This window comes from Candoia aspera, chromosome 3 (assembly GCF_035149785.1).
Source record: "Candoia aspera isolate rCanAsp1 chromosome 3, rCanAsp1.hap2, whole genome shotgun sequence".
Lineage (NCBI taxonomy): Eukaryota > Metazoa > Chordata > Lepidosauria > Squamata > Boidae > Candoia > Candoia aspera.
In genome coordinates, this window is record NC_086155.1 from 141772158 (window position 1) to 141799598 (window position 27441).

The window sequence follows — 27441 nt, forward strand, 5'->3', positions numbered from 1 at the left end:
GGGAGAAATCATTTCTTTATATATTACTTTTTTCTTTCTTTACTATATTCCTATTTTTTCCTCTTTTCTCTTTTTTCTTTTCTGCACCTTCTCTTTTTTCTTTTTCTTTTTAGTTGGTATTAGTTTATCGCTGTGGTTGTAATTTTTAATAAATTTACTATTAAAAAAAAGAAATAAAACATGAATCTGTGCTTGCAGATCCTGGCAGCGAACCGCTTTGTGTCTACTACGATCCATTGCACAACCAATGGAGCTTACTTCTGGGTAGTGTGGCAGTAAAAGGTACCCCTCCACAACATGTGAACTGCATTCACTACCAAACCTATGAGATACCTCCCCATACATGTGAACTGCTTAAAGTGCCCTTGTAATAAAACATTCACAGCAAGCTAAATTGACCCTGAGTGGCAACAGGGGAAGAAATCAGACAAGGACCAGTGGCCCAGTAAACCAAATAGTTTATATTCATTATATTCACCATATCTCAAAGATAGTATAGCTAGCATGCTGACCTAGAAGGAAGGGATAAATAATAAGGTCACCCAGATGGTTTATCAAGAACATTCCCGCATCATGCTGTAATTTACACTCTGTCTGCCTTTTTCTTTGTCTTGCCTTTGCAATGTAGTAAGCCAAAGGTATATAAACTGTAGTTCTGCTTTTGCTCAGGCCTGCCCAGCAAGCTGCCAATGCTTTGCTGGGAGCCCAGTGTACACTGTAATTGTTTGCATGCTTAATAAATGTATGTTGTATCTTCACAGTGATTTGGTTGCTTTAGGTGAGCCAGGTTTGCCCACAACAGTAGATATATGTAAGTCTGCAGTGTCACATTTCCAAGGTAATCATTTTTAGCAAAAAGATGTTTGCCTTCATGAAAGCAAGTGTTTTTACTTTTTATGAGAAAACTCCAAATAGAGAATAATGGTTTGAAGAGATGCTAATTTATTGTGAACTTCATACCCCTGGTAATTGTTTCTCCCTGGTTCAATTGAGCAAACAAGGCTGAGCGAGCAGCAGCTGTATCATCTTTTGCATTTTCTGTATCAGTGACAGGAGGAGGTCCTGGTGGTGGAGGTGGTGGCGGAGGAAGAGGAGGAAGGCCTTGGTTGTTCATTAGAGCAGGAAAACCCAATGTTGCCGAGGCAACTGGACCCTATTTTTTTAAAAAAAGTAAACATATAGTAAGTAAATATATTTGTTTCAAACAAAGAGTTTCTATAATTCTATATGCAGTGTTCCTTGCAATATTTTAAAACAACCAAATGAACAATCCAGATAATAGACAAAACAGATGAGATATTTCTCTATAAAAGCCATACTCATCAGCTGTTTCACCTGGTAACTGGCCTTTCAATGCAGCAAGGATGCTTGAAGACAGGTGGTCTAAATGTTGCAGTTTATAAAGACAACACTAGTGTACATTTGCAGAAGAAACACCTTAACAAAAGATCTGTGTCTCTGTGCCACAGTCCACCTGTTCCAGGGGGCTGTTACATGACCTTCTGAGCTGCACATTCTCTTTTCACGCCTGTGCATATGTATGAACAGAACAATATAGGACTCTGTAATTATATGAAACTTATAAAAGTTTGTAGTGTTAGGGCCTCTTTACTGACAGAATGCGATTTTATTCTTTCAGGTTTTCAGTAATTGGTTGTCTTAGAAAGGGGGTCTTTAGTTAAAATACAAACATTACCTTTTTTCAGACAATGTCTTATACTAATTGAAAAGATACATATTCATGAAAAAATACATTAAAGACAAATTTAGAATATTTGGAGTAAACAACTACCAATTAATCTGGCTTAAGGCAGGCACAGCTAATATCCTTAAAAGATAGTTACAAATGTCTGCCCAAGAAAGGGTTAGAGTTTGTAAGAACACTGTGAGGTAGGCAAGATACCCATAGTTCACACATTGCCCTAAGGCTCAGACATTTGATTGATTTCTTTATTTTTGGACTTTGATATGACTATTTTAGAGTTTATACTGTTATTTTCATGTTTCCTACCTCAAAATGCTGTCAGTTTCCAGTCTATCCTGATCAGAGGGGGCTTCAAGGGATACTGTTTGGCAGGTTTTCACTAAAAACAGTACATGAACCTAGCCATGGAATTTATTAAGCATGGCTTATCGCTTTGAGTTACATGTGTATCAGGCCACTATGTCTTGTTCAACAACCACAATTAAAGGAAGCCATGGCTTACTGCAATATGCATACCAAGTTACCTAGTGATCTTTATGGTCGAAGATCTGTATTCTGGGCCCTCCAGCCCAAATACATGTTAAGCACTACAGCACCTTTGCCAGTTCAGTATTAATGACACAATTAAATTGGCTATTATGCCATGGGCTATGTGTGAAAAGTACTACTTCACTGCTCACAACTCCTGCTTGAAAAAATGGCTACATTTACATATCATGCCACAACCGTATGTGAAACAAGCTAAGCCAGAAGCCGTAATTAGAAATGCAATGGCTTAACCAAAACCAGACATCCCTCATTATAGCCTAGTAAAGCATGGCCATTAAGCCACTGTGTGAGAATTACTAAACAGTATCTTTGCAAATTGTACTTCTGGCCCCAGTTTTTAAATGTGATCTTCAGTGGGAAAAGGACAAAATTAAGAAGTCCAGCACTCTTACCCTTCTCCTTATACAAGTTCCAAGTTAATTCTAGAGACAAGCATTTTTAGCTTCTGTTGTCATTCACTAAACACCAAGATTAAATTATTACTATAATTTCAGTTTAAGATCTGATATTCATCTTTTTGACATCAACTATTTCTCTGAAAATTAATGTGAAAATGGTATGTAGCATATTTGTTTCCTTTTTAATTAAAATCTAAATTAGGATCACCATGAATATTAATTCTGTCTCCCTTTATAGAACATGGAATTGTTACATGCAAATGATTTCATGGATGACAACAAATGTCTAATTTACAAATGAATGAGCAACCTCCACGAAATATTTTGGCACAAGTATTGTCATATATTATTTGGCACAATGTATTGTCATATGTTGCCTAACCATTTGAAATAATGGACAATAACAAGAGAACAGCTGTTCCCCAAGGAGGCAGCTGACATAAGCCTAGGAGACAGACATTGTAAACATTTGTGTTAATAGGTTTTTTAAAAGCTGTTTATAAAGATATATTGTTAAAACATCTGCTCAGATTTAATCTAATGAATTGCCAGCAATAGCAAACACCTGCTGGATTAAGACAAGGTCAGTTCTTGAGAACCTGTAACATATTTGGGGGATTATTATGATTTTATAGAAGCCATAAGCTGAACTCTGTGCATACTACATAGTATACGTAGTATAGGTAATTTAAGTTATTTTAAAAAACCAAGTTAGATAAAACTGCAAAGGAATGCATGAACAAAAAAAAATCAACCAATGTTGTTGGCTTGGTTGGGACATGTGTATCTTTGTGATGATTAAATCTTCAAAATGTAGTTTCAAGTATACTGTATATAATTTTCCTAGTTTTCTTGGAAACAGTCAACTTTGGAATTAAAGACCCTAAGAGGTGAAATGTTTAAAACCTTCTCCTAACTCATTTATGTCAGACAGTTCTTTGACCTGGAAATATACCACTGCTGAGAACCAAAATGATCAATGAAAGACTAACTCTGATCCTAACCCTATGCGAGGAACGTAGGTTCAGATATCTCAATAGTAAGAAATCTCTCTGGAACCAGTTAGGTCTCAGTAAAGTATTTCGTTTATTGAAAAATAACAGTACCATCGCCCTCTGAATCTAAAGACTCAAGTAATTGTATTCCCCATCCTCTTCTTTTATCAGACCCAAGTCCCTGCCTTCGTTTGAAATTGAATATTTACAACTGCCTTCAGTTTTACAACATGGGCTTCAGCAACATTCTTCACTGTCTGTTGGCAGATAACACTTTAGCCACAGCATTCTGGTGTCAACTGGCTGAGCCTGTGAAATTTCTAATTCTTGCTGGGTCTGTGATGTTTCCAGCTCTCACTCACATCAATCAAGTCTCCCCCATCCCTCCTTTACAACCCCTGACACAGGAAAAGGCCCAGAAGTGGGTTTTATGACTTCTGGGGCCAAACCTCTGACATACTGCCCCGCCCACTGAAAACAAACCTCCCTCCTCCTGATGTACTTCTAGAAGAGAAAAGAAAGGTTATATAATGCAAACATGTACAGATAAAATGATAAAATGGTTCTATCCCTACTTTACTACTTTGGTTTATCAGGGTACATGTTGTGGAAGTCTCTTGTGAGTTTCTTAGATCTTACAACCTTACTATTGACCCACTCTGACTGAGCAGGAGGGAAATGCTTCCACCTAAATTAGGTATTGTAGCTGACCTCTGTGAATTCTGGAATAAAGTATGGAATGTACTTCAAAGTGTTGCTCTCCTTCTATCATGATTGGGGGAGGAGTGGTTTTGGTTCAGGATGCCATTGGTTGAACTCTTTGAAAGGTTTCAATAGGCTGCAGTGAAAGGATGGATTTGTTTTAAGTTCTTTGGTAGATCCAATCGTACTGTTACAGGATTAATAATTCTCACAATTGGAAACAGTCCAATACATTAGGCCCCAGTTTCTTTGATGGCTGGGTTGACTTCAGATGTTTTGTGGACACACAGACTTTGTCCCCCACCTTCATTTTCCACTCTGGGTCTTGTTTCCAATCAGCATATTTTTTGTAATCTTCCCTTGCTTCCTGTAATGCTTTTTGAATGTTATTCCAGCTATCAGATAGTTGTCTGATCCAGCCCTCCATGGTCAGTTCCGTAGGCAGTTCTGATGGAAGCTCTGGTATGGCTATGAACTCTTGGCCGGTGGCAACTTGGAAGGGGGTAAATCCAGTACTCTGACTCACTGCATAGTTGTACGCCACTTCCGCAAACGGTAGCAAGTCAACCGAATTATCTTGTTGGTAATTTACACAGCATCTTAGGTATTGTTCCAGTATCTGGTTCCGTTGTTCCGTCACCCCGTCTGTCTGAGGATGGTGGGAGGAGCTTAATGCCCCAATTAACTTTAGAAAGGTGCACCAGAATTTGGAAGTGAATTGTGTGCCGCAATTGGAGATCACACATTCAGGACATCTGTGCAAACAATACACATGTTGGACGAAGAGTCTGGCTAGCTGGGGGGCTGAGGGTAGTGTGCGGCACACAATGAAATGAGTCTGCTTTGAAAATAGATCAGTCACTACCCAAATGACTGTTTTCTTTTTGCTCTCAGGAAGTTCTACGATAAAGTCCATTGCTATTTGCTTCCAAGGGCAACTAGGGGTTGCCACCTCTTGGAGTAGTCCTTTTGGTTTTCCCCCCCATGCATTTTGCTGTAGCACACACAGGGCAGCTAGCAATGTACGACTCAACATCTTTTCGCACTGTGGGCCACCAAAACTGCCTATGTACTAAGTGCAACATTTTTACAAATCCAAAGTGCCCAGCGGCTTTTGCATCGTGACAGTGTTCTAGTATTTTCTTCCTAAGGGTTTCAGGCACTCAAAGTCTCTCTTTCTTTCACCATAAGCTTTGTTGCTCTTTTAACAGTGTTTTGGTTCCTGCCATCCATCAATCTATTTTCAAAGCCTCTCACATCTGTGATAGTAAATCCCCCTCAGTCTCTAAAGGGTTACTGAGATGTCTTGTTTGGTTGCGTGTCATCACGCCCATGCAAGCTTGCTTAGAGGGGATGATCGTGTCAATGACTTCTTCCCGTTGGCTATTATGTTGTGGTAGGCAGGACAAAGCATCTGCCAGAAAGTTCCTCCCTCCTGGAAGGTACTTTAATGTGAAATTGAATCTCTGAAAGAAATGAGCCCATCTAATTTGTTTTGGGTTCAACTTCCTTGGGGAGTTTAACGCCACTAGATTTTTATGGTCGGTCCAAACCTCAAATGGGTGGGATGCTCCTTCTAGTAGATAGCACCATGTGGTTAATACCCATTTCACTGCAAATACCTCCTTTTCCCACACATGCCACCACCTCACAGTCTCTGAGAATTTATGTGACAGATATGTGCAAGGCCATAACGTGCCTTCATCATCTTTCTGTAGCAAGATGGCGCCGAGTGATACGTCCGAAGCATCGGCTTGTACTATGAACGGTTGTTGGGGATCGGGGTGTTTTAGTACTGGTTCAGATGTAAATAACTCTTTTAGGTGTTCAAATGCCTCTTGGCACTCTATGTTCCAACTCAGCCCAGCCCCCCGTTGTTTCGCTGCTCTCTGGTCAGCTTTGCCTTTGGTTTTTAGCAGATCAGTTAGGGGCAGTGCCACTTGCGCAAAATTGGTTTTGAACTGGTAGTAAAAATTAGTGAACCCCAGGAAGCTTTGTACCTGCCTCCGTGTCTTAGGGGCTTCCCACCTCACCACATCCTTGATTTTTGCAGGGTCCATTTCTATTCCTTTACTTGATACTCTATAGCCTAAATAGTCCATCTTTTCTTTGTGGAATTCACACTTAGACAACTTTACATACTGTTCAACAGTCTCTTCAAAATGTCTCTCACTAGGGTTACATGTTCTGCCATGGTGGCAGTGTAGATTAGAATATCGTCCAGATACACCAATACTCCGCAGTATAGAAATTCATGAAGCACCTCATTTATTAACTGCATAAACACACCTGGTGCCCTCTGCAGGCCAAATGGCATCACAAGGTACTCAAAGGACACCAACTGGCAGTTAAAAGCAGTCTTCCACTCATCCCCCTCACGAATTCTGACGTGAAAGTTCGCTTCTCTTAAATCTAATTTTGTGAATATTTTCCCTTTCGAGAAGTGAGCTAATAAGTCTTTCATCAGGGGTACAGGATATTTGTTGGAAGTACACACTGCATTGAGATCCTGATAATCTGTACATAATCTCAATGACCAATCTTTCTTCTTTCGAAACAGTACTGGGGCTGCCATTGATGATGATGCAGGCCGGATGAAACCACCGCCAAATTCTTATCTACAAACTCTCACAAGGCCTCTGTTTCTGCCTGGATCATGGGGTATAGTCTGGTTTTTGGTGATTTGGCTCCTGGTATTAGCTCTATAGTACAATCGGACCTTCTATGGGGGGGGCAGTTGATCACAGTCAGTTTCACTAAATACTGCTTTTAAGTCTTTGTATTGTGGTGGAATGCTGACTTTTGCCTCTTCGGTCACCCCACCCACAGTCTCCATTAGCCATCCTGTTCACTCTCTTTTCTTGGGCTGTTCGGTCTCAACCTTGAGTAAGTCCCATCTGCAAACAGCATTTCTCCTGACTTCCAGTCCAATTTGGGGTTGCGATCCTGCAACCACACTAGCCCTAGTACAACTGATTGGCTTTCTATGGGTACTACCAAGAATCAGAGTCTCTTTGTGTGTCCCTATTCTCATCTCCCCCGGTTCAATGTAGAACTCAACAGGGGCCCCCTGAATGTGGGATCCATCCAGATGGGTAAACACTATGGACTCGAGTTTCCCCACCTTTAGCCCCAGCTCTGTTACCAGGGTGGGGTGTATTAAGCAGCAGGTGCGTCCACAGTCCACTATGCCTACTAGTTCTGCTGCCCCATCACCTGTTAGAGACTGAATTCTTAATTCTACAGCAATGAGGGGGCAGTGTCTACTTACCAACGGGTCTTTGTGCCCATTGATCCAAGCCTGGCCTTGGGCGCAACTTAGGACAGGCTCCCTTCATTTCCCACCAGTGGCTGACTCTCCTCGCAGAGGAGTCACTGCAACGGTTCTCGAAGCTTGCCTCCATGAGGGACACAGCTGTGCCTCAGCTCTTACATGCTGGTGGCTTCAGGTAGTTGCTCTTGGCTTTTGGTTTGGGTGTGCTTGTTAGTTGTGGGCACTCTCCTTTTCAATGTCCCTCCTTTCCACACTTGAAACATAGTCCTTTCTTCGCTCTTCACTCCTTTTCCGCTTCCCAGCCTTGGCTGGACTTCTTCGGCATGGCCGGAGAGCTTGCAGGGGCTGCCAGCTTCTTCCCTTCTGGCTGCATGCATGAGTGGCACTTGAGTTGGTGCTGGGTGTCCTCTACGCCCCCGGCCAGGCAGATCCATGCTTTCAATGTTTCTGGATCTCTGCGCTCCAAGGCTCAATGTAGAATCTCTGGCTGTAGCCCTGCCTTGAAGTAGTTAACTTTCAGCAACTCGGGCCAGTCTGATAGTTTCCCCGCTAGCGCTGTGAATTCCACGGCGTATTCTGATACTGATTTTGATCCCTGCTTGATGTGCTGCAAGCCAGCTTTCACCCGGAGTTTCACGAGGGGGTCCTCGAACCACTTTCTCAGCACGAACATGAATTCATCAAGGGCATCTAACTCCGGGGCTTCTGCATCATGTAGTTGAACATACCAGTTGGCTGCCATGCCTTTCACCTGTTGCCCTACAAATTGCACTTTTGCCTGTTCTGTGGCAAAAGTGTTCTCATGCTCTTCCATAAACACCTCAACGTTGGTTAGGAAGAATGCCAACCATTGGGGGTCTCCATCAAACTTTACGTGGAAGTCTCGGGAACCTCCCACTTCCAGGTGGCTTGGGACCATTCCCCAGCCTCTTGGGGTGAAACTTCCAACAGCAGCTTGTGCGTCCCCCCATGACACCAAGTGCTGCTCATGACCCGGCCTCCATTCTCTCTCTTCATCTGGGTCTCCCCTCGCTACTGGGGAGGGTTGCCCGGGCACTGGCTTCGGGATTGGCTGCAGTAGAAGTAGCTGAGGCGATCTTGACACCTGCTGCAGCATTGCTTCCATGCCAGTCACTCTCTCTGTCAGTGTGGAAATGGTGCGGTCTAGTTGATCCATCCTGTCTCACGATCAGCCCCTCGCCCCTCTTGGCTGCAGGTTTACCCATCAACTGATGACCGGCTCCACACCTTCCCCAACTCCTGCTGACCATCTGCATCTGCATTGACTGGCGTCACCTGGTGGTCTCCATTCCCTCTCCACCGGCTCACTGAGGAACCTTGAAGAGATAGGGGACAGCACTGGCCCTTGGTGGGAAGTCCTTGCCCGAGGCTTCTGGCAAGCAGCAGGCTCCGTGTCTGTAAAATCTATGAGCAAAACCCCGAGCTCTCCCTGGGGATCCCATGCTGGGCTCTGTCGCTCTTCTTCGCCTTCTTCAGAGGCATAATCCACATAGCCCTCTGAGTCCAAGATTGTTACTTCAGGTTGCAACGGTTGTGTGGGTGCATGCTCCTGCAGGGAGGGTAAGCCCTCCAGTGCAGCTGCCGCTCTGTTGGAAATTCCTCATTGATCAATTGATCAGTGGGTAAAGTCACCATGGTAGACTTGAGTCTGTGAGGAAAGTGGATTCAGATATCCCAATAGTAAGAAATCTCTCTGGAACCAGTTAGGTCTCAGTAAAGTATTTCACTTATTGAAAGATACAGTATCATCACCCTCTGAATCTAAAGACTCAGGTAATTGTATTTCCCCCCGTCCTCTTCTTTTATCGGACCCAAGTCCCCGCCTTCGTTTGAAATTGAATATTTACAACTGCCTTCAGTTTTACAACATGGGCTTCAGCAACATTCTTCACTGTCCGTTGGTAGATTAACACTTTAGCCACAGCATTCTGGTGTCAACTGGCTGAGTCTGTGAAGTTACTAATTCTTGCTGGCTCTGTGATGTTTCCAGCTCTCGCTCACATCAGTCAAGTCTCCCCTCTCCTTCTTTACCACCCATGACAGAGGAAAAGGCCCAGAAGGGGCTTTTATGACTTCTGGGGCCAAACCTCTGACACCCTAACAAGGATACTGCAGTAGCGTTAAACCGTTTGTTCAATGACAACTGTAAAAATCAATTTCCTGGCAAAAGAGGCCAAGTGACACTGGTGGACTTTTTTTTCCTTACAAGTTGCTATATATTTTCACCTAAAATTCATCAGAAAACATTTTTTCTCTTAATGCAAAAATGATTTTGACTGTGCTAGTGCCCTCCAGAAGTGTTTAATATGAATTCCCCTAACAGCCCCCCATCAGCACTTCTAGGGGGCACTAAGTAGGGAAAACTACTGTACGATAATGTATTATTTGTCTTTTTTCACAGTGGGTGGCAAGAAATCAAGAAATAAAGCACTCACCGTTTTACTCCAGGTGAGCCCAGTAGTATGATATTCTTTTATGTATGCCTGAAGCTCTGCCCAGATATTCAAGAATGATTTCACCCAATCAACATGACGCAAATCACTGTAACGTAATAAAAGTTACCTGTACATGTTCTTTAGGATCCTTCCACACCTTCAAGTCAAGAAAAGAATTGCTACTGATGGTAGTTCAGAATCATCTGAACCATATTTAAAAAGCTACCTACTGCAATTCAATACAGGTAGTCCTCAACTTACAGTGGCAATTGGGACTGGAATTTTCATTGCTAAGCGATGCATCGTTTAGTGATGGCAATCCCTGCAGTCCAGTTGTCGTTGTTAACTGAATCCACAGTCGTTAGGCAAGGCAACTTCCTGCTGGCTTCCCACAACCAAAGTCAGTGGGGAAGCTGGCAGGAAGCTGCAAGTCCCAGACTGGCAGGCAGGTAAGTAGCTGCTGCCAGGTGGAGGAGGGAGCGAGAGGGTGCCTGGAGGAGGGTTGGGGTGGGTGCATGAGAGATGTGGCACAAGGAGGGTGTGCAAAGGTGTGTGGGAGGGCTGGGGAGGGTGTGCATGGTTGTGAGGGGTCGAGGGTGCGCTGTGTCAGGGAGTGCGCGAGGGGTGTGTGAGAGGCACCGTGTGGGTTGGGGATGGTTGGGGAGTATGCGCAAGAGGAGCCACATGGGTCGGGGAGGGTGGGTGAGGGTGTGCTAATGGCCAGCACAGCATGAGCACAGAGCGGCTGGGGGAGGGTGCATGGGTGGGGGAGACTTACCCCAGTGACTTGCGACCTTCCCTGCCACCTTCCCCATTGACTTTCTGGGGAAAACGGAAGGGAATCTTGCAAATGGCAATCACGTGATTGTGGAGCGCTTGGCAACCAGTCATAAGTGCAAATGGGTTGCCAAGTATCCATATTGTGATCACATGACTGTGGGGGTGCTGAGATGGCTAGAACTCTGAGGACCGGTCATAACCACCATTCGTTCAGCGCCATTGCAACTTAGAATGGTCACTGACCAAATGGTGGTAAGTCAAGGACTACCTGTAAGTCATTTGCCACAGTCAGATTAGTAACAATCTCACTAACCAAGTAACGTAGCCTAGAGTAGAAAATAGGTTTAACATCAACTCCTCAGATGACACATGCATATGACTGTTAACTTTTTTTAACCATGACCTATGCTTTCTTTTACACTGCATTTTTGTTGCAGGATCATATTTTCCCAAGAAGTCATCACACAATATTTGGATTTGGTGAATAATCCAATCCTCTAATCATAGGTGCATGGTTCGGGGAGGGGGAGAAGAGACGGAAGCAGGTTGTAGTCATGGTGCAAGCTCTTAGAAATGCTTAACTACAGCAAGATCATGTCCTTTTCATTTACTTAAATACCTACCCAGCACTTTCTCCACTGTAAAACTGTCTGCAAGATTCCTCATGTAAATATTTAAAAGTGAAAGCAAGCAACTGCAGCAGGCTATCCTTTTTAAAATTTAAAATCACCAGATGATGACTCGATTCTCTTATGAAAGAGAGAACTTGGGTATATTTGTATGGTGGAGTGTGTAAATGCATATCTATGTGTGATTCTGATCCAATTGTCTTTGGCCTCTTCCAGGAAGGAATATGACTGTTGGAGTGAAAAGGTTTCCAACTCTTGCTTTAGAATGTAATAAAAATGATTCAGACATACCAGCCAAGTAAAGTAGTTAATTTGGGTGGTGGTGGGGGGAAAGTATTAACTTACCTATGTTTGTAGTCTTTTAACACCCTGTTAGTATAAAATGTAGCAGCATCATTCATCTCCTTGACATAAGGCCCTGGCTTAGCAGACTAAAAGAGAACACAGGACCATTGTGTAAAAACTGCAGGAATTCATTTTTTAAGAGAGAAAGGATAAATATAATCATGAGGTAAAAACTCCTTCCTATTTTAGCTTATAGATATTTCAAAGAAACGTGGATATAATAGGGCTCGTTAAAGCCTATTTTGCTGTCTGCATTCTCTAAGAAGAGTAAGTTCACTCGATGATACCTTGTGACTATTCGGGACTATGCATGCAGTTGCCTTGGCAGCAATATGGAAGTGGTTTGCCACTGCCTTTTTCAGGAATGCTTTTATGACTTCACAGTCTAGACCAATGTTTCTCAACCATGGCAACTTTGTGTGAACTTCAGCTCCCAGAACTTCCCAGCCAGCTGCAGCTGAGGAATTCTGGGAGCTAAAGTCTACGCATCTTAAAGTTGCCACGGTTGAGAAACACTGGTCTAGACTACAGCCCTGGTGGTCTCTGAGCCATGTACTAAACAGATCCGACCCTGCTTAGCTTTTCAACTGGCCACTTGCCTAAATGTTTCCACCCACCAACCCCACCTATTGAGGGATGAAGTCCCATTCAACAAACTGGGCTGCTGCGAGTGTGGACTGAGGGTTAAGAGGAAATCTTTAAAAGTGAGATGGCAATACCATCTGCAAGCAGTGAGGCCTGAACCACAGTCAAACCAATCCAGGGAAGTTCATATTTTTCACTGTGACATGGCATATAGGGGGAGGAAGCTGCTCTGGAGAGGAGAGGCTGGGAGGTTATCCCCTCACTGGCCCTCTTATGTGTACTTCTCAAAGCCAGCCCAAAGATTTTTAAACATGAGAGAAGAGGTAAGCAGCAGCAATTTAGATTTCAGTTTCAGTTTTGGACTCAGTATCAGAAACTTGCTTGGAAAATGTCCACTTCTAAAATTCAGAACTTACAATTGTTATCCATCCAAGAGCTGGAATACTTTCACTGACAGCAGACAGATGATTAAACATGTTGCTTCCTCGGTTTCTCTCTCTGAACATCTGAATTTCGTGAATCTTGTCCGATATTGGTTTTAGAAGAATGGCAACTTCACTCTGCAGTATTAATAAAATGAACAAACCAGTAACAGAACAAAAATGATTCTTTCTTGTGTGTGTGCATGCACACACACACACATACTAAGTTCTAACCCATTTTATTCTCACTGTTGAAATGGAGATCTCCTCAAAATTTTGTTCAGTATGTTATCCTCTGATGCTCTAAGAACAGATCCATTCTCAGGGAAGTCATCCATCTACTATAATGATGACATGGTGTGTTTTGAAATATTTGGGGGTAATACCTAGTGATGAAATGTCAGTGTTTTTAGACTCTGAACTAAAAAATCAGACTCCCTGGGCTTAAGGTTTGTAGATGAAGAACCCTCTTGAGAGGTATAATGTGTTGCCAGTCCTTATAGATCTAGGAGCTGTCCTGCTCATTCTACCAAGAGGACTCATAAATATTTCTTTTCTAAAGTTCTGCCCTGATATGAAGTATGAAGAACAGCCCAGAAGATATCAGAGATCCAGAAAAGCAAATGTTCAGGATCGATATTATGTGCTTGTGGAAATGTATCCTTTTTATGAAAATAATCATCCTTAATAAACAATAAGGAAAAGCAGTAATTTTAAATAATACAAAATGTCTATGATTCAAAAGTTACATCATTGCTAAAGCCATAGAAAAAATATAACTAGAGCTACATAGGAAATTGCAAAACACTCAGAGCAGAAACTAATCTTGCTGTAATGTGTTTAGTAGGACATCATTATCCTAACTTACACAGGCCTGATCTTAAATTTCTGTATAGCTAATTCTATATCTATCTTTCTATCATGATCCAAGTAGAAAATGGAAGGCTGTTCTGATTCCATTTTTTTTGCATCTATTATTATGCATTTGTGAACATTCCTTGTTGTCAATTATTCTTTGTGTGTGTGAAATCATTTTTATGAATAATGTATGGAATCTGCATTTAAATGACAGATACGTTTGGAGAATGTTAATGGCAGAGCAGCTAGATATTGACAGCAATAAATTATACATTTTTAGATGAGAAAAAGAATATATTTTAAAGTTACATTTACATTTTCCATGGCATCAATTAGTAATCTTATTATCAACAATTGTGTATCTTAGCAACAAAGGAACGAACAACATACACAGGCATTTTATAACAAAATACAAATTTCCAGACACATTCTATCCTAAAAGGTATTGTGGAATGTTTGAGGGCAGAAAACCACATAAGCATAACTCAAAATGTGCCATAAAGGTATCATTGTCAACACATTTTTATTATAGTTTTACTACGTTTTACTAATCAATGCCTTGCTCCATAAAGGCAAGATATAAAAGTCAGCATGCACACACATGGATGCATGTAAGGGTCAGTAACAAAATACAAGCGTACCTTGTTTTGTGCTAGGGATACATTAAGTGAACTTGAATAAAACAAGACCAAACCAGTGGGAAAAAAGGGGTTGAGGATGATGATGATGATGATTTTTGGTTGTTTTGAAAGGTAAGGTATCAAAATTTGTAACCCAAATGCATTTACAAATATGCTCAAAAATTTTTAGTCTTATTCTTAACCACTACATTACACACACACTTTTTTTTCCTTGTCTCATATTTTATGTACAGTGAAAGCATTTTCTCAATCTTTTGTACAGCTGGTTTTCTAATGTGCGTGGGTCTCATGGCAGACAAAGAGGTGGAATTCATCACAGCATATGAATTTTATTAGCATTCTTCATTTTTGGGGCAGAATAGATTCACCCAGGTTAAAAGCTTATACTAGAGTTGAGGATCCTTCACCAGCTTCAGCACAACTTAATATTTCCACCTTTGTTTCCAGCGTTAGAGAGGTTCTTTTGGGCAAGGGGGTTGGGTAAGATGTTGATAGCCGTTTTGACCCCACAGTATAGTAGCAGCTATGGCAGGTATGGAACTAAGGATGCACAACTAGAACAACAGCACAACACAATGGTAAATGTGTGAGGGAAGATAGAAAGGGGTTTGGGCAGGAAAATGCAAGCTGTTTTGGTAGGAAGAAGTCTTGATATGTTTCTAGACCATTGGTGTAAATGGCCTTTTCTTTTTGGTGCCTTCGAATCAGTCTTGACTCCTGGTGAGTCCCTGGACTAGGCCTTGCAGTTTTCTTGGCAAGATTTCAGAAGTGGTTTGCCATTGCCTCCTTCCTAGGGCTGAGAGTGACTGGCCCAAGGTCACCCAGCTGGCTTTGCGCCTCATGCGGGACTAGAACTCACGGTCTCCCAGATTCTAATCTGATGCCTTAACCATTATACCAAACTAGCTCTCAATAGCAAATGGACTATGCTGGCATAGATCACATAATAGCATGTTTTTCCCCACGTAAAGTGATTTCTTGAATGAAAATGATCAATTGCATAATAGTAAATTCACATAAACAGAATTCACATAAAGTGAGGAAAACTGTATATTAGAATAAAAATGCTAAAAAATTGCATTTTTTGAAGTTGGATTTTAATGGGAATACTTTATTCGTAACAACTTTATTTTTAGTTTATTCCCAGGTTCCAAAATATTTTTAAAATAACTTCCCACTCTTACTGTACGTTTCTTTTACTTAAAGGATCATTTACAGTTCTAATGCATTGCTTAAGTTGAAGCATTAGAAATAAATTCCAGATAAGTAGAAAAGTTTAAATCACAGCTTTCTAAAGAGTAATTTTGCAGGCAGTAGATACTAGCTAGCTAGTATACATAAACTGTAGTATCAGATGATGGTTTTCTCATGTGACCATTTCCACTTCACATACAAATATAGAACATGACCATAAAAAGGAACAAAACATTCACTCTGCTAAGTAATTTATTGTAGTTGTTATAGGATTGACATGCCAGCTGGGATTATCTTCTTGGCTCTTGCTATTTTTGCATATACATGAAGGGCTTCAAGATGGAATAAAATGTAAGCACTACTGGCAAAAACATATCTCAGAAAAATCGCATTGAGCAAACATTTCTTTGTGACTTGCTGAGCATGGATCCTACATTTGAACTAAAGAATCCTAGGTGCTTTGGAATACTAATGATTTTGTTTTCTGTTCTTAGTTTAGGATAAACTGCATAAATCCCCCCTCTCTAAACATTGCTTCTGAATATTTGCAAAGCTGTGCAGACATGATCATCAATAGCTTATTCAGCCACCGCTATACATTCTTACAGCAAACCGTCTGGAAACCTCAGTGACACAACTGCTTGCTTTTTGGGGAATTGTTGTCATATTAATATGCTTTTCTCTGCCCTGGGAATTCTGATGAACATTAATGCTTGTTCTACCTGTCTGGATTTTGCTCTGAGTTTGTGATGTTAGCTTAAAAGTACAAGCAGAAGCAGATGATGTCACATTGACAAAGTATTTTCTGTTTTCTTTATGCTGCAATGCACTATGTGGAAACCTACAACACATATTTCTTGCTTTCGACAAGGAGAAACAAAACTATCATACCATTTGCAGTGGAAAATGCTACTCAAACAGCTGAGCGTTTGAGCTGAAGATTTATTTTGCATGACAGCTGTGTTTTATACACACACACAGAGCTGTGTTAATTTCACACTATGATATATTTCAGTTTTATCATGATAAGAGAAAAAAAGTTGCTTTTCTTTTGCTTTGGAGGACTCACCATATCCTATATATTAATCAATGTTGCTAGAGGTTCTAAAACAGTAATAGGTAATGGTAGCCACCAGGAATTGTGGGAGGTCCAAAATTCTGGAGGACACTGAATTGTTTGATTGCTTATGTGCCATCAAGTTGGTGTCAACTCTTAGTGGCCACATAGATGGATAATTTGAACCTGATCATTTGTGCCGTGAGTTAGCTATGAAGAAATCATTGTAGTGGCAGAAATTAATAAGTTGTTCTCCTGCTTCGTTTTGGTTTCCTATGCCATACAATCCAACTACATTTTCCTCCTTAATATTTCCAACTTTGGCATTCCAGTCTCCAATCACAAGCAGCACATCTTGCTTGCATGTTCTGTCAAGTTCGAACTGAACTTGATCACAGAAGTGCTCAACCTCCTCTTCTGCATCAGTGGTTGAAGCATAAATTTGAATAATCATCATATTAAAGGGTTGTCCACAAAGTCTAATTCATATTATTTGGTCACTGATTGCATTGTAGCCAAGTACCGTTCTTGCTATACCCTTCCTAACCATAAAGGCAACACCATTTCTTCTTTGTTTTTCATGTCCTGAGTAATAAACGGGGTGATCTTCTGACTGTAAGTGTCCAATCCCAATCCATCTCAATTCACTGATGCCTAAGATGTCAATTTGTAGGCCTTTCATTTTATCTTTCACTGTGTTGAGCTTTCCCATGTTCAGGCTTTTACATTCCATGTTCCCACTGAAATTATGTCTTTGCAGCTTTGGATTTTCTTTTCCTGCATGGCAACATCATCAAGCCAGGCCATATATACCATTAGCACTCTAAAAGATCCTCAGCTCTTCCTCAGTAGCATGTTGAGTGCCATCCAACTTGAGTGGCCCTCATCTGGCACTGTATTGTCAATCATTTTATATCTTCTATCCATGTAGTTTTCCTAGTAAAATACAGGAGTGGTTTACCATTACCTTCTCCCGCACAGTATGAACTGAGGCCTTTGCCATTGTCACTAAAGTGATCATATGCCTTTGGCATCTTCCTATATTGCTGCTGCCCAATATAGGTGCCTGCTTGCTTTAGCTGGGCAGCTGGGATGACCTTCACACCTTGGGTGACCCTGCTGGGAATGTATACTCGTGGCATACATTTCCAGCATTTTTCATTCATCCCTCACAGGAACATCTCCCCACCATGATGAGGCAACACAGCAGGACTTGTCAGTGGACAATTTATCAGTGGACAAATTCAGGAAAAAACCCCCTAATGTCTTTAGACAGAAGATGCACACTGAACATTCAATTAAAATTAGCCTTCATTTATCTTGATATGTATTAAGTCTATCAACATCTTACAAAAGATTGGATATTCAGGAGAGAGTTCCATCTCTGTACAGTTTCATAACTGTTCTGATATAAACTGTGTGTTTTTTTCTTTTGGACTTTTACTGCTTCCAGTGCTGTACTTGGATTATTATTCCCATGTTGTTGTTTATTCGTTTAGTCGCTTCCGACTCTTCGTGACTTCATGGACCAGCCCACGCCAGAGCTTCCTGTCGGTCGTCAACACCCCCAGCTCCCCCAGGGACGAGTCCGTCACCTCTAGAATATCATCCATCCATCTTGCCCTTGGTCGGCCCCTCTTCCTTTTGCCTTCCACTCTCCCTAGCATCAGCATCTTCTCCAGGGTGTCCTGTCTTCTCATTATGTGGCCAAAGTATTTCAGTTTTGCCTTTAATATCATTCCCTCCAGTGAGCAGTCTGGCTTGATTTCCTGGAGGATGGACTGGTTGGATCTTCTTGCAGTCCAAGGCACTCTCAGAATTTTCCTCCAACACTACAGTTCAAAAGCATCGATCTTCCTTCGCTCAGCTTTCCTTATGGTCCAGCTCTCGCAGCCATATGTTACTACAGGGAACACCATTGCTTTAACTATGCGGGCCTTTGTTGTCAGTGTGATGTCTCTGCTCTTAACTATTTTATCGAGATTTGTCATTGCTCTTCTTCCAAGGATTAAGCGTCCTCTGATTTCCTGACTGCAGTCAGCATCTGCAGTAATCTTTGCACCTAGGAATACAAAGTCTTTCACTGCTTCTACATTTTCTCCCTCTATTTGCCAGTTATCAATCAAGCTGGTTGCCATAATCTTGGTTTTTTTGAGGTTTAGCTGCAAACCAGCTTTTGCACTTTCTTCTTTCACCTTCATCATAAGGCTCCTCAGTTCCTCTTCACTTTCAGCCATCAAAGTGGTATCATCTGCATATCTGAGATTGTTAATGTTTCTTCCAGAGATTTTAACTCCAGCCTTGGATTCCTCAAGGCCAGCTTGTCGCATGATGTGTTCTGCATACAAGTTGAATAGGTAGGGTGAGAGTATACAGCCCTGCCGTACTCCTTTCCCAATCTTAAACCAGTCTGTTGTTCCGTGGTCTGTTCTTACTGTTGCTACTTGGTCGTTATACAGATTCTTCAGGAGGCATACAAGATGACTTGGTATCCCCATACCACTAAGAACTTGCCACAATTTGTTATGGTCCACACAGTCAAAGGCTTTAGAATAGTCAATAAAACAGAAATAGATGTTTTTCTGAAACTCCCTGGCTTTTTCCATTATCCAGCGGATATTGGCAATTTGGTCTCTAGTTCCTCTGCCTTTTCTAAACCCAGCTTGTACGTCTGGCAATTCTCGCTCCATGAACTGCTGAAGTCTACCTTGCAGGATCTTGAGCATTACCTTACTGGCATGTGAAATGAGTGCCACTGTTCGATAGTTTGAACATTCTTTAGTGTTTCCCTTTTTTGGTATGGGGATATAAGTTGATTTTTTCCAGCACAATGTTAATTATTTTAAAGGATTGATTTTTCCTCTTCCCTTTTCCCTACCTGAATGATAAGGAATTGAATCATAATAAAGATGGGTAAATTATGTAATGTCTATATTGGAATCAACCTGATAGCTTGTGTTTTGTAAAACAAAAATCACACTCACACTGCACATAGTAGAGCTTTCTCCAATATCAGATTAAATGCCATATGCCCCAGTATTAGGGATGCTAAATTTGCTTAAATAACTTAAAATAGCCCCAAAGTATGAACCAGCTATGTATGTATACATACATGTATGGCTACTTTTACATACAATTAAGTGGTCATTTAATAAAAGTGTATTAATTCTTTATGACTTTATCAGAACTATTACCCAGAGAATTAAAAAAAAATCTAGATATTTCCAGATATTTAACCAAGATTGGGAAAGTCTTAATTTGACTACAACCTCCCCCAGAAGTTCTTCTGCCATTCTCTAGGGTATGTTCTTTTGTTCTGGGCATACATCCAACCCAACCACTGCGCCCCAGGAGCCTATCATTTTTATTTTTTAAATAGTTATTTATAAAAATAATAAAGGTGGGATAATAAATAAATAAATAAATATATGCACAAAGGCTTTCTTTTAAATAAAACGAAGCAAAAGAATATTGTTGTTATTTTTGCTCTATAACATGCCAACTTCCCATTTTTAGAAACCACCAACCAACCAAACTTTAACATTTCAGGTGATCACAAAGATTTCTTACCTCCTGAGGTTCTTGATAATGTGAGGTCAACCGAAGAAATGCCCTTTGAGCTTGGAAAGCTGCATGAACCATTTCTGCCTAAGGAAAGGGGTGAGAAAGGGGTGGGTAAACTATGAATCAGTATTAAAAACAAACACTTTTAAGTGGACTTTCTCTACCTTAGACATTTAGGGTCCCATAAATAAAGCTATCCAATCTCCTTTGATTTGCAAATCCTACTTATCTAAATCTATACCCATGTACTCTAACCAAGCTAAGGTATGGTTTCTAGTAATTGCTCACAGAGCAGCACACTTCATAATATAAAAGTAAAGGTGAGATTTTAATCTGAACTAAATTCATGAGTTTTCCACACATTCCTAGCAGAAACTATTTCTGCTTTCATCCATATCCTTTTACAGGTGATCTGTTTTCTTGTGGTGCCATTTGTGAGTGAGCTTAATATATATGAGCACATTTTTCCACTGTTTTATTTGCAATTATGTAAAATATATAACTTATAGAAAAATGAGACATTTGTTAATACGATTTCTACTACAGATTAAGTTTACTATGGTAACTAATCATTTTGGCCGGGTGAAGAGGTTGAATTTAATTGTCCCCTTTTCACGTGTTAATGGTTGCATTGCCTAAGGGAGGAACTTGCCTGAACTTGTTTTAGTTTCAGTTTCCCTTCTGTGTAGGCTTGCAGAGAATATGCAGCTGAGAGAAATCTCTCCTCTCAGCAAACAGCCTTTAAATATGTTTGTTTTCTGTAAATAAAATTATTTTTATAGAATGCCTGGTGTGTGAATTTTCTGATCTCTCCTGGGACAAATGCTTTCTAGCACTCTGCCAACAACATTACCAGGTAAAACTAATCAATATATTTATTTTTAATCTCATTTAAGAGAGTCAATGAAGCTTAAGTTAAAGAGATTGTGAGTTTTTAATTTAAGAGAAAAAAAACCAAGGCAAAATTAGCATTTTTATAATTTTATAAATTAGGGGATAGAGAAATGTATTTTCTGCCTTGCAATATTAAATCTTAGATTCTTCCAATACATTATATACAGGGCAAACAAAAGGAAACCATTTTGCACACCCTATGTAATTTACTTATAAATATAATTTGTGAAAGTATATATCTCCATCTTTAGAAGGATTGGCTTTTGAACTTTCCTCTATTTTCTTCTTGTATTCATCATCACTTCAACCTTCATACCATAGAGGATCCCAATATAGGCTGACCATACGTCCCGTTTTGAACAGGACAGTCCCGTTTTTTTAATATTCCCCAACCATCCTGTCATTTTAATATAAATGTCAATTTTGTCCCGTTTTTAAAAAACATTGGAGCCATTATTGGGAAAAGCAGGAAAAAATTGAAATTGAAATTGAAAAGGAGGCTGACTTGGCAGTAGTTCTCAATCTGGCGAGAAACCTAGAGCAGGAACTGCAGGAACAGCTGATTGGCGGTGAGCAAGAGGAAGAGTCGCTGCTGCCAATCAGTGCAGTGGAAGATGGTCGGAAAAGCACGCCCAGCAGAAAAGAAGCCAATTGGCTCTCAGGCCAAATCGGTGGGAAGAAAATAAAATAAAAGGGCGCGCCAGAGAGGAACAGGTTGTCAGGGACAACCATTCACTAGACTCCTCTATTCCTGTCCTCCCGTCCCAGCTCGCCACTGCCCTCAGCCCTCCTGTACTTCTCCAGCCTCCTGCCGCCTTGTTCCTGTCTCCCATCACAGCTCGCCACCCTCAGCCCTCCACTTCTCCAGCCTCCTGCCGCCTCGTTCCTGTCTCCTATCCCAGCTCGCCACCACCCTCAGCCCTCCTGCACTTCTCCAGCCTCCTGCCACTTCGTTCCTGTCTTCCTGTCCCAGCTCGCCACCGCCCTTAGCCCTCCTGAAACCTCTCTGCCCAACGCCACCCCTGCACCAGCCTCTCCGGACCCAACCATTGCCACACCTCCCCTTCCTGCACCTTCCCAGCTTACTGTCGATAACTTTTTTTATCGTCTTTTTTGTGAATACAGAATATTACATAAGTTTAACCCCGTCCTGTTTTGCCATCCCAATGTCCCGTTTTTGTCTCAAGGAAATATGGTCAGCCTATTCCAATATCAACTCAAACTGTTGTCAAGAACATTTAAGATACTCTTCATTCTGAAGTGAACAGGAGCAGCTCTATCACAACAGCATTGTGAAAAAAGCTCACAGTGTAAATTGTTTCAGTGAACCTCTCTATAAATGGCTCTGTGATGGCTTTAGAAAAACATTGGACAAATCTATGCCAAAGGAGACTCTGAACCAGCGTACAGAAGCCCTGATTCACTGAATGAAGGGTAATCAACTGAAACTAAACCCAGACAAGACAGAATTGTTCTTGATTAGAACTATGGCATAGTGAGCATGGCTATTCATCCAAATTTAGATTGAGTTGCATTTCTCTAAAGAATCAGAGGGATGGGATAAAGCAAAACAAAAAGAAATCATCGCCCCCAGACATATTGTTGCCTGAGAAGAAAGGCAATATGATGCCCACGTGTGTGCACACCTGCTCACCCTCCTTGTTTTCTGAGCTGAACAGGTGGCTGAATTTTTCGTTACTCAACAGTGACAGACAGGATTCTCCATCACAGCTTCATGGCTTGGGGTGTGAGACACGACTTGCTTCATATATTATGCTAAACCCTAACACAGTTTGTTGTTTTTGGCTTATCATATTCCATCTAACCTTAGCTAAACAATCCATGACAGCATGATGTGTGAATCCTGTGTCAACAGCACACAGAGCCCTGCAGCTCTGTCCTTTGCAGAATCTGCTGCCTAGAGTGGCCTCCTCATTGTCTCTAATGCTAGAGTCAGACCTGTTATTCTGCAATAGCCAATCTTTTATTTGTTTTTATGAGTGAGCAAGTCTGACAGAGAAATTGTCACTTGTTCCACTCTCACTTATTATTGCAAACATTCTCTTGACAACTGTGACTATCATTCCTCCTTTAGCCAAACTTGGTATAAGTGCTTATCACCATACATCAGGTCACCAGTTCAAAAAGTGGTTCAGAATGAAGCCCTGACATTTTGGAAGCTATACACTGAGGTGATGGATGCAAGTTACTAACCTAAACCAGCTAGCCGTAATGAATTATGCTTTCAGCTTTGTAGTGTTTACTAAAAACAAACTCCCCAAATCATTACTTTAATTGAATTGGGATCTTTTAGAACACTTACCTCCTGATCAAGTAATTTAGAATCATATTTTTGCCATCAGCAAATATGACAAAAAACAGTTACCCATTCTGGTTTTTTCCCTTCAAATATATATGGTGATCATAAGCTTATGCAGACCCTGATGGCTTTTTGCATGGTCCATAAAATCTCTAAGAAGCCTGAATTAGTGGGGAAAAGATCTGTCTTCCTGCTGCTATAAGAAGTGACCAAACAGATCTTGACAAAGCTAGTTGTGATGCGTGTGTATGTGTGACAAATTATTCTCCCTTACCATCTTAATCAAAGCCTCAGTTTCCCATAATGTGGAAAGTATGATCATGCCTATAATAGCATCAAAGTATGGGTGGGTTTTAACAAACTCCTTTTCTCTTTCATATAGGCAGGATTCACACATTGTCCTAAGATATGGTTGACTGACTAAGCTACCATTGGTTCAGTTTATCCATCATTTCTGTGGTGCCCCAATTTCATCAGATGATGGCAGATGAAGCCAAGAAACAATGTTTTTCCACATTGGTAACTATACTCTGGAACAGCCTCCCTTTAGAAACTAGGCTAGCCCCATTGGTGATGGCCTCCTGGAAGGTGGTGAAGAGCAAATTCTTCTGGAGTGCTTTAGGGGAATGACCCCACACCATTCCAACAGCATTTTATTAACTGATTTATTGACATTGTGTATTTACTTATGGTATATTGGTTTTAATTTGATTTCTTTTTGTTATTATAGAAATTTAATTGTGTTTTATATGATAAGCCATGTAAGTCAATTGCAATTTGGTGGCATATAAATTTGATAAAGAAATAAAGAAACAAACTTTTGGTAACTGGAGGGCTCCACTAGGTTTCGCATGAGTATTGAAAGCTGTACTATACGTCAAAAACAGACAAGGACAACCTCAAGCAACTTTGATTTTTGAGTGAAATGGTTGGTACCTCTTAAAGAAAATCCCAAATTCCCCCATAGCCAAATTTTGGGGGACACCCTTGTTGAGGGGGTCTTTGGGCTGAAATAAGCTTGCTGGCGTGCTACATGCAACCATTGTCATGTTCCCCGTTGCAATGTGCATGGTACATCGTAACGTTTCACATGTCAACTTGCTGATGCGTGTTTCGGTTGGGAGGGGAGGAGGTTTTTTCTCCTGGGTTTGTTATCTGTATTCAGCTGTATGGAATGTGTTTGGCTTATTTTGTGTGTTCAAGGTTTTCTTCCCAGGACATCAGGGGAAATGGTCAACAGCACCTGCGATGGGGAATTTGAAACGGTTGGGAGAGGGGAGGGATTATGTTTGCACCGAGGGTTTTTAGTTTGTATTTGGCGCGCTTTTGCTCATTCTCAGCTTTCTCTGTATTTGCATACTATTCTTTAATAAATCAGATATCATTAAGTTCCTGCTTGTGAGTCTGAGTCTATTAGAGTAGGCAATCATTACAACCATAGGCTATAGTTTTTGCAGTCTGTGCTAAGCCAGAGCCCAAAGTTTCCACAAGGCTGCATTCAACAAGTTAAGTCAAAATCAAAAGGAAGTATTATCCACCTTGAATATAAATGGGGAATGGGGAACCATTTATAATCAAGAAACCTGCCCCCATCCTAATGAATATTTTATATACCTGTATATGTGGAAAATTAGCATGTCCCTAAAAATGTGTGTTTTTAAGTACATGTGTGTGTGGGTCACCATCAGCCCTGTCAATTCCTTTACCCCAAAAGAATTCCATGTGAATCAGGATGGTTTCTGAGCCAAAAAAAGTTGCTCCCCCTTTCAATATATAGTCCAGTAAATTATCGTTATTTTAATTAAAACACTTTATGTCTTGCTATCCTATGCTTGAAGTTTACAAATTAAATCACAACACTTACTATTTCTAGATAGAATTTTATAAAACTACAGATAAATAAATAATCAAAACCAATTGTCAGTTAAATTCCTAGTTCAACTGAGAATGCAATATAATTAAATAGACCACACTTGGTAAATTAAATTCACAAGGTCTGACGTAGATACTTATGTCCATGTTAGTGCAATCCTGTGTACGTTTAACTTTAAAAAGTTCCAATTAATTCACTGGGTTTCTCCCCACATAAGTATGCATAGGTTTACATTAAAAAAAAATCCTAAATGTATTCCATCACATAATATAACGTTTCCTGTGATAACATCTTAGTATCCCAGTCAATGAGGTATGTGAAGGTTTTCTGGACAACAGGTGTTTTCTGAAACCAAATACAACTTTCTTTTCAACTCTTTATATGAAAGAAGCAGCAGCTGTACATTAATGCACAGGAACATGTGGCCTATAAGATATGTAGAAGGAAAGCATTCCTTCTTTGACTTGTTAAGGTAAAGCACAGATGCTGGATCAAGTCCAGTGAGAGTCATCATGGCCTCTATCTTACAACGCAGATTAAGTCAATAAAATTTCAGAAAATTTGTTGCAGAGCTAAAAAATTATATAAATACATTGCAGGACAATTCCTAATCTCATTGCACTAATAAATGAGTTTGATATCTTGTCTAGTTATGTTGGAGCAAATCAGACCTGATGCTACTAGGCCTTAGTAATAATTTTGATATGTTGACATTTAGATTGTAGGAAATTTTTCAATTAGCAAATTTAATACAACGGAAAGAAGATCTAGACAGACGGTCTAGAACTGAATATTTGGGAAGAAATATAAGTTTAGTTAAATTAAATTTAACTCTGAGAATGATTTATAATTGAATAACTTTCTCTGACAGGCCATTGTTCAATATTTACATTATGTACTGTATATTATAGTTAACTCTTGGGAAAGGGGGATTTAACTTTCCATACATTTAACTCAGTTTCTGGTTGGAATAAAGAAGTTCTGAATTCAGCTCCTTTTGGGCTTGGCTTGAAAGCTATTACTTTACCCTTTGAAATTTCAGCAAGTACTGAAATTACTGTAGGAAGTGGGAGTCAGTGGGAGACACACCTTTTTGTGAAAATTAAAGCTACATAATTAGAATTTAAAATAGGAAGAAATACTTACGTGTGTCTTCACATCACCATCAAGGATCTTGCTATTCTTTACAAACTCAGCTATACTCCCATTCATGAGTCTATCAAAAGCTTGAACATATGGCGCTACCTCTGTGGAAGAAAACAATTTCACTTGAATTGGCTAAAACGTTACATTCATGATCTTTATTTCACAATCTAAAATGAAAATATAATACAACTGGAAAAGCATCAACTCAATTGAAGCTGATATAGCAAATCTGTGTCCAGATTTAAATTATTCTTGCATGGATGTTTGGCTTTCATGCCCAAGAAGGGACTACAACTCACAGTCTCCTGGTTTCTAGCCTGTTGTCTTAACCACTAACCAAACTGGTTCCTTTTTTGGAACCCGTATATTTAAACCCTATCTACTTTTTAAGTAATAAAGTAATTAAAATAAAGCAAAGTAATAAAACACATTAAGTATTGTTGACTAAAATACATCAATTTCCAAGATGCCCCTGTAGATGCAACATCTAGGTATAAATCTGACTGAAAAGGAGAATAGAAATAGTTTGCATTTAAGACCAAATTTTCATCTCTTATGTAAAACAGGAGGATCCTTTGAGAACTACATTTTTGTACTATAATTTAACATGTTTCAATATATCTATGTACTAATAAATTGACATTTGATTGAGTAAACATATAAAATATGAAGGGAGAAGTGTGTGTGTTCTAACAACCACCATATCTAGAATATCAGACTGATGTTCTGTTACATTCTATTAAGACTGGGCTCCATGTGTGGAATCCAATAAATTATTCTGGAAGTCCTCCTGTCCTCAGAATGAGGAAGAAGCAACTCCAGCTCCACCACCAACCTCTTGTACATGCTCCAAATATGTTCTGGAGAATTGGGACATTTTTCTGAAGATACGGTTGATTGCAATGTAGAGGAGGGGAAGGCATATCCTATTATGAGGTTCTATAAAACTCTTAGATTTGTGACTGTTTTGAGTGAACCATATTGTTGGAGTAGATGAACTATCCAACATGGAATTCATTTTGAGAGGTAGAAGATATACGTCCTCAGTTATTTT

General features: G+C 40.3%; 1 protein-coding gene across 1 annotated transcript in view; it reads right to left on the reverse strand.

Annotated features, from left to right (window-relative positions):
- Positions 1 to 26485, reverse strand: part of CAP2 (cyclase associated actin cytoskeleton regulatory protein 2) — a 37334-nt gene extending 10849 nt beyond the window's left edge. The window contains exons 1-6 of the mRNA XM_063298910.1: positions 26388 to 26485; positions 20161 to 20238; positions 12835 to 12978; positions 11834 to 11919; positions 10080 to 10185; positions 961 to 1153 (exon numbers count right to left, since the gene is read on the reverse strand). Coding sequence (XP_063154980.1) covers positions 961 to 1153; positions 10080 to 10185; positions 11834 to 11919; positions 12835 to 12978; positions 20161 to 20238; positions 26388 to 26453 — 673 coding nt within the window. The 5' untranslated portion in view covers positions 26454 to 26485. The remainder of the gene's footprint in view (positions 1 to 960; positions 1154 to 10079; positions 10186 to 11833; positions 11920 to 12834; positions 12979 to 20160; positions 20239 to 26387) is intronic.
- Positions 26486 to 27441: the final 956 nt, after the last annotated feature.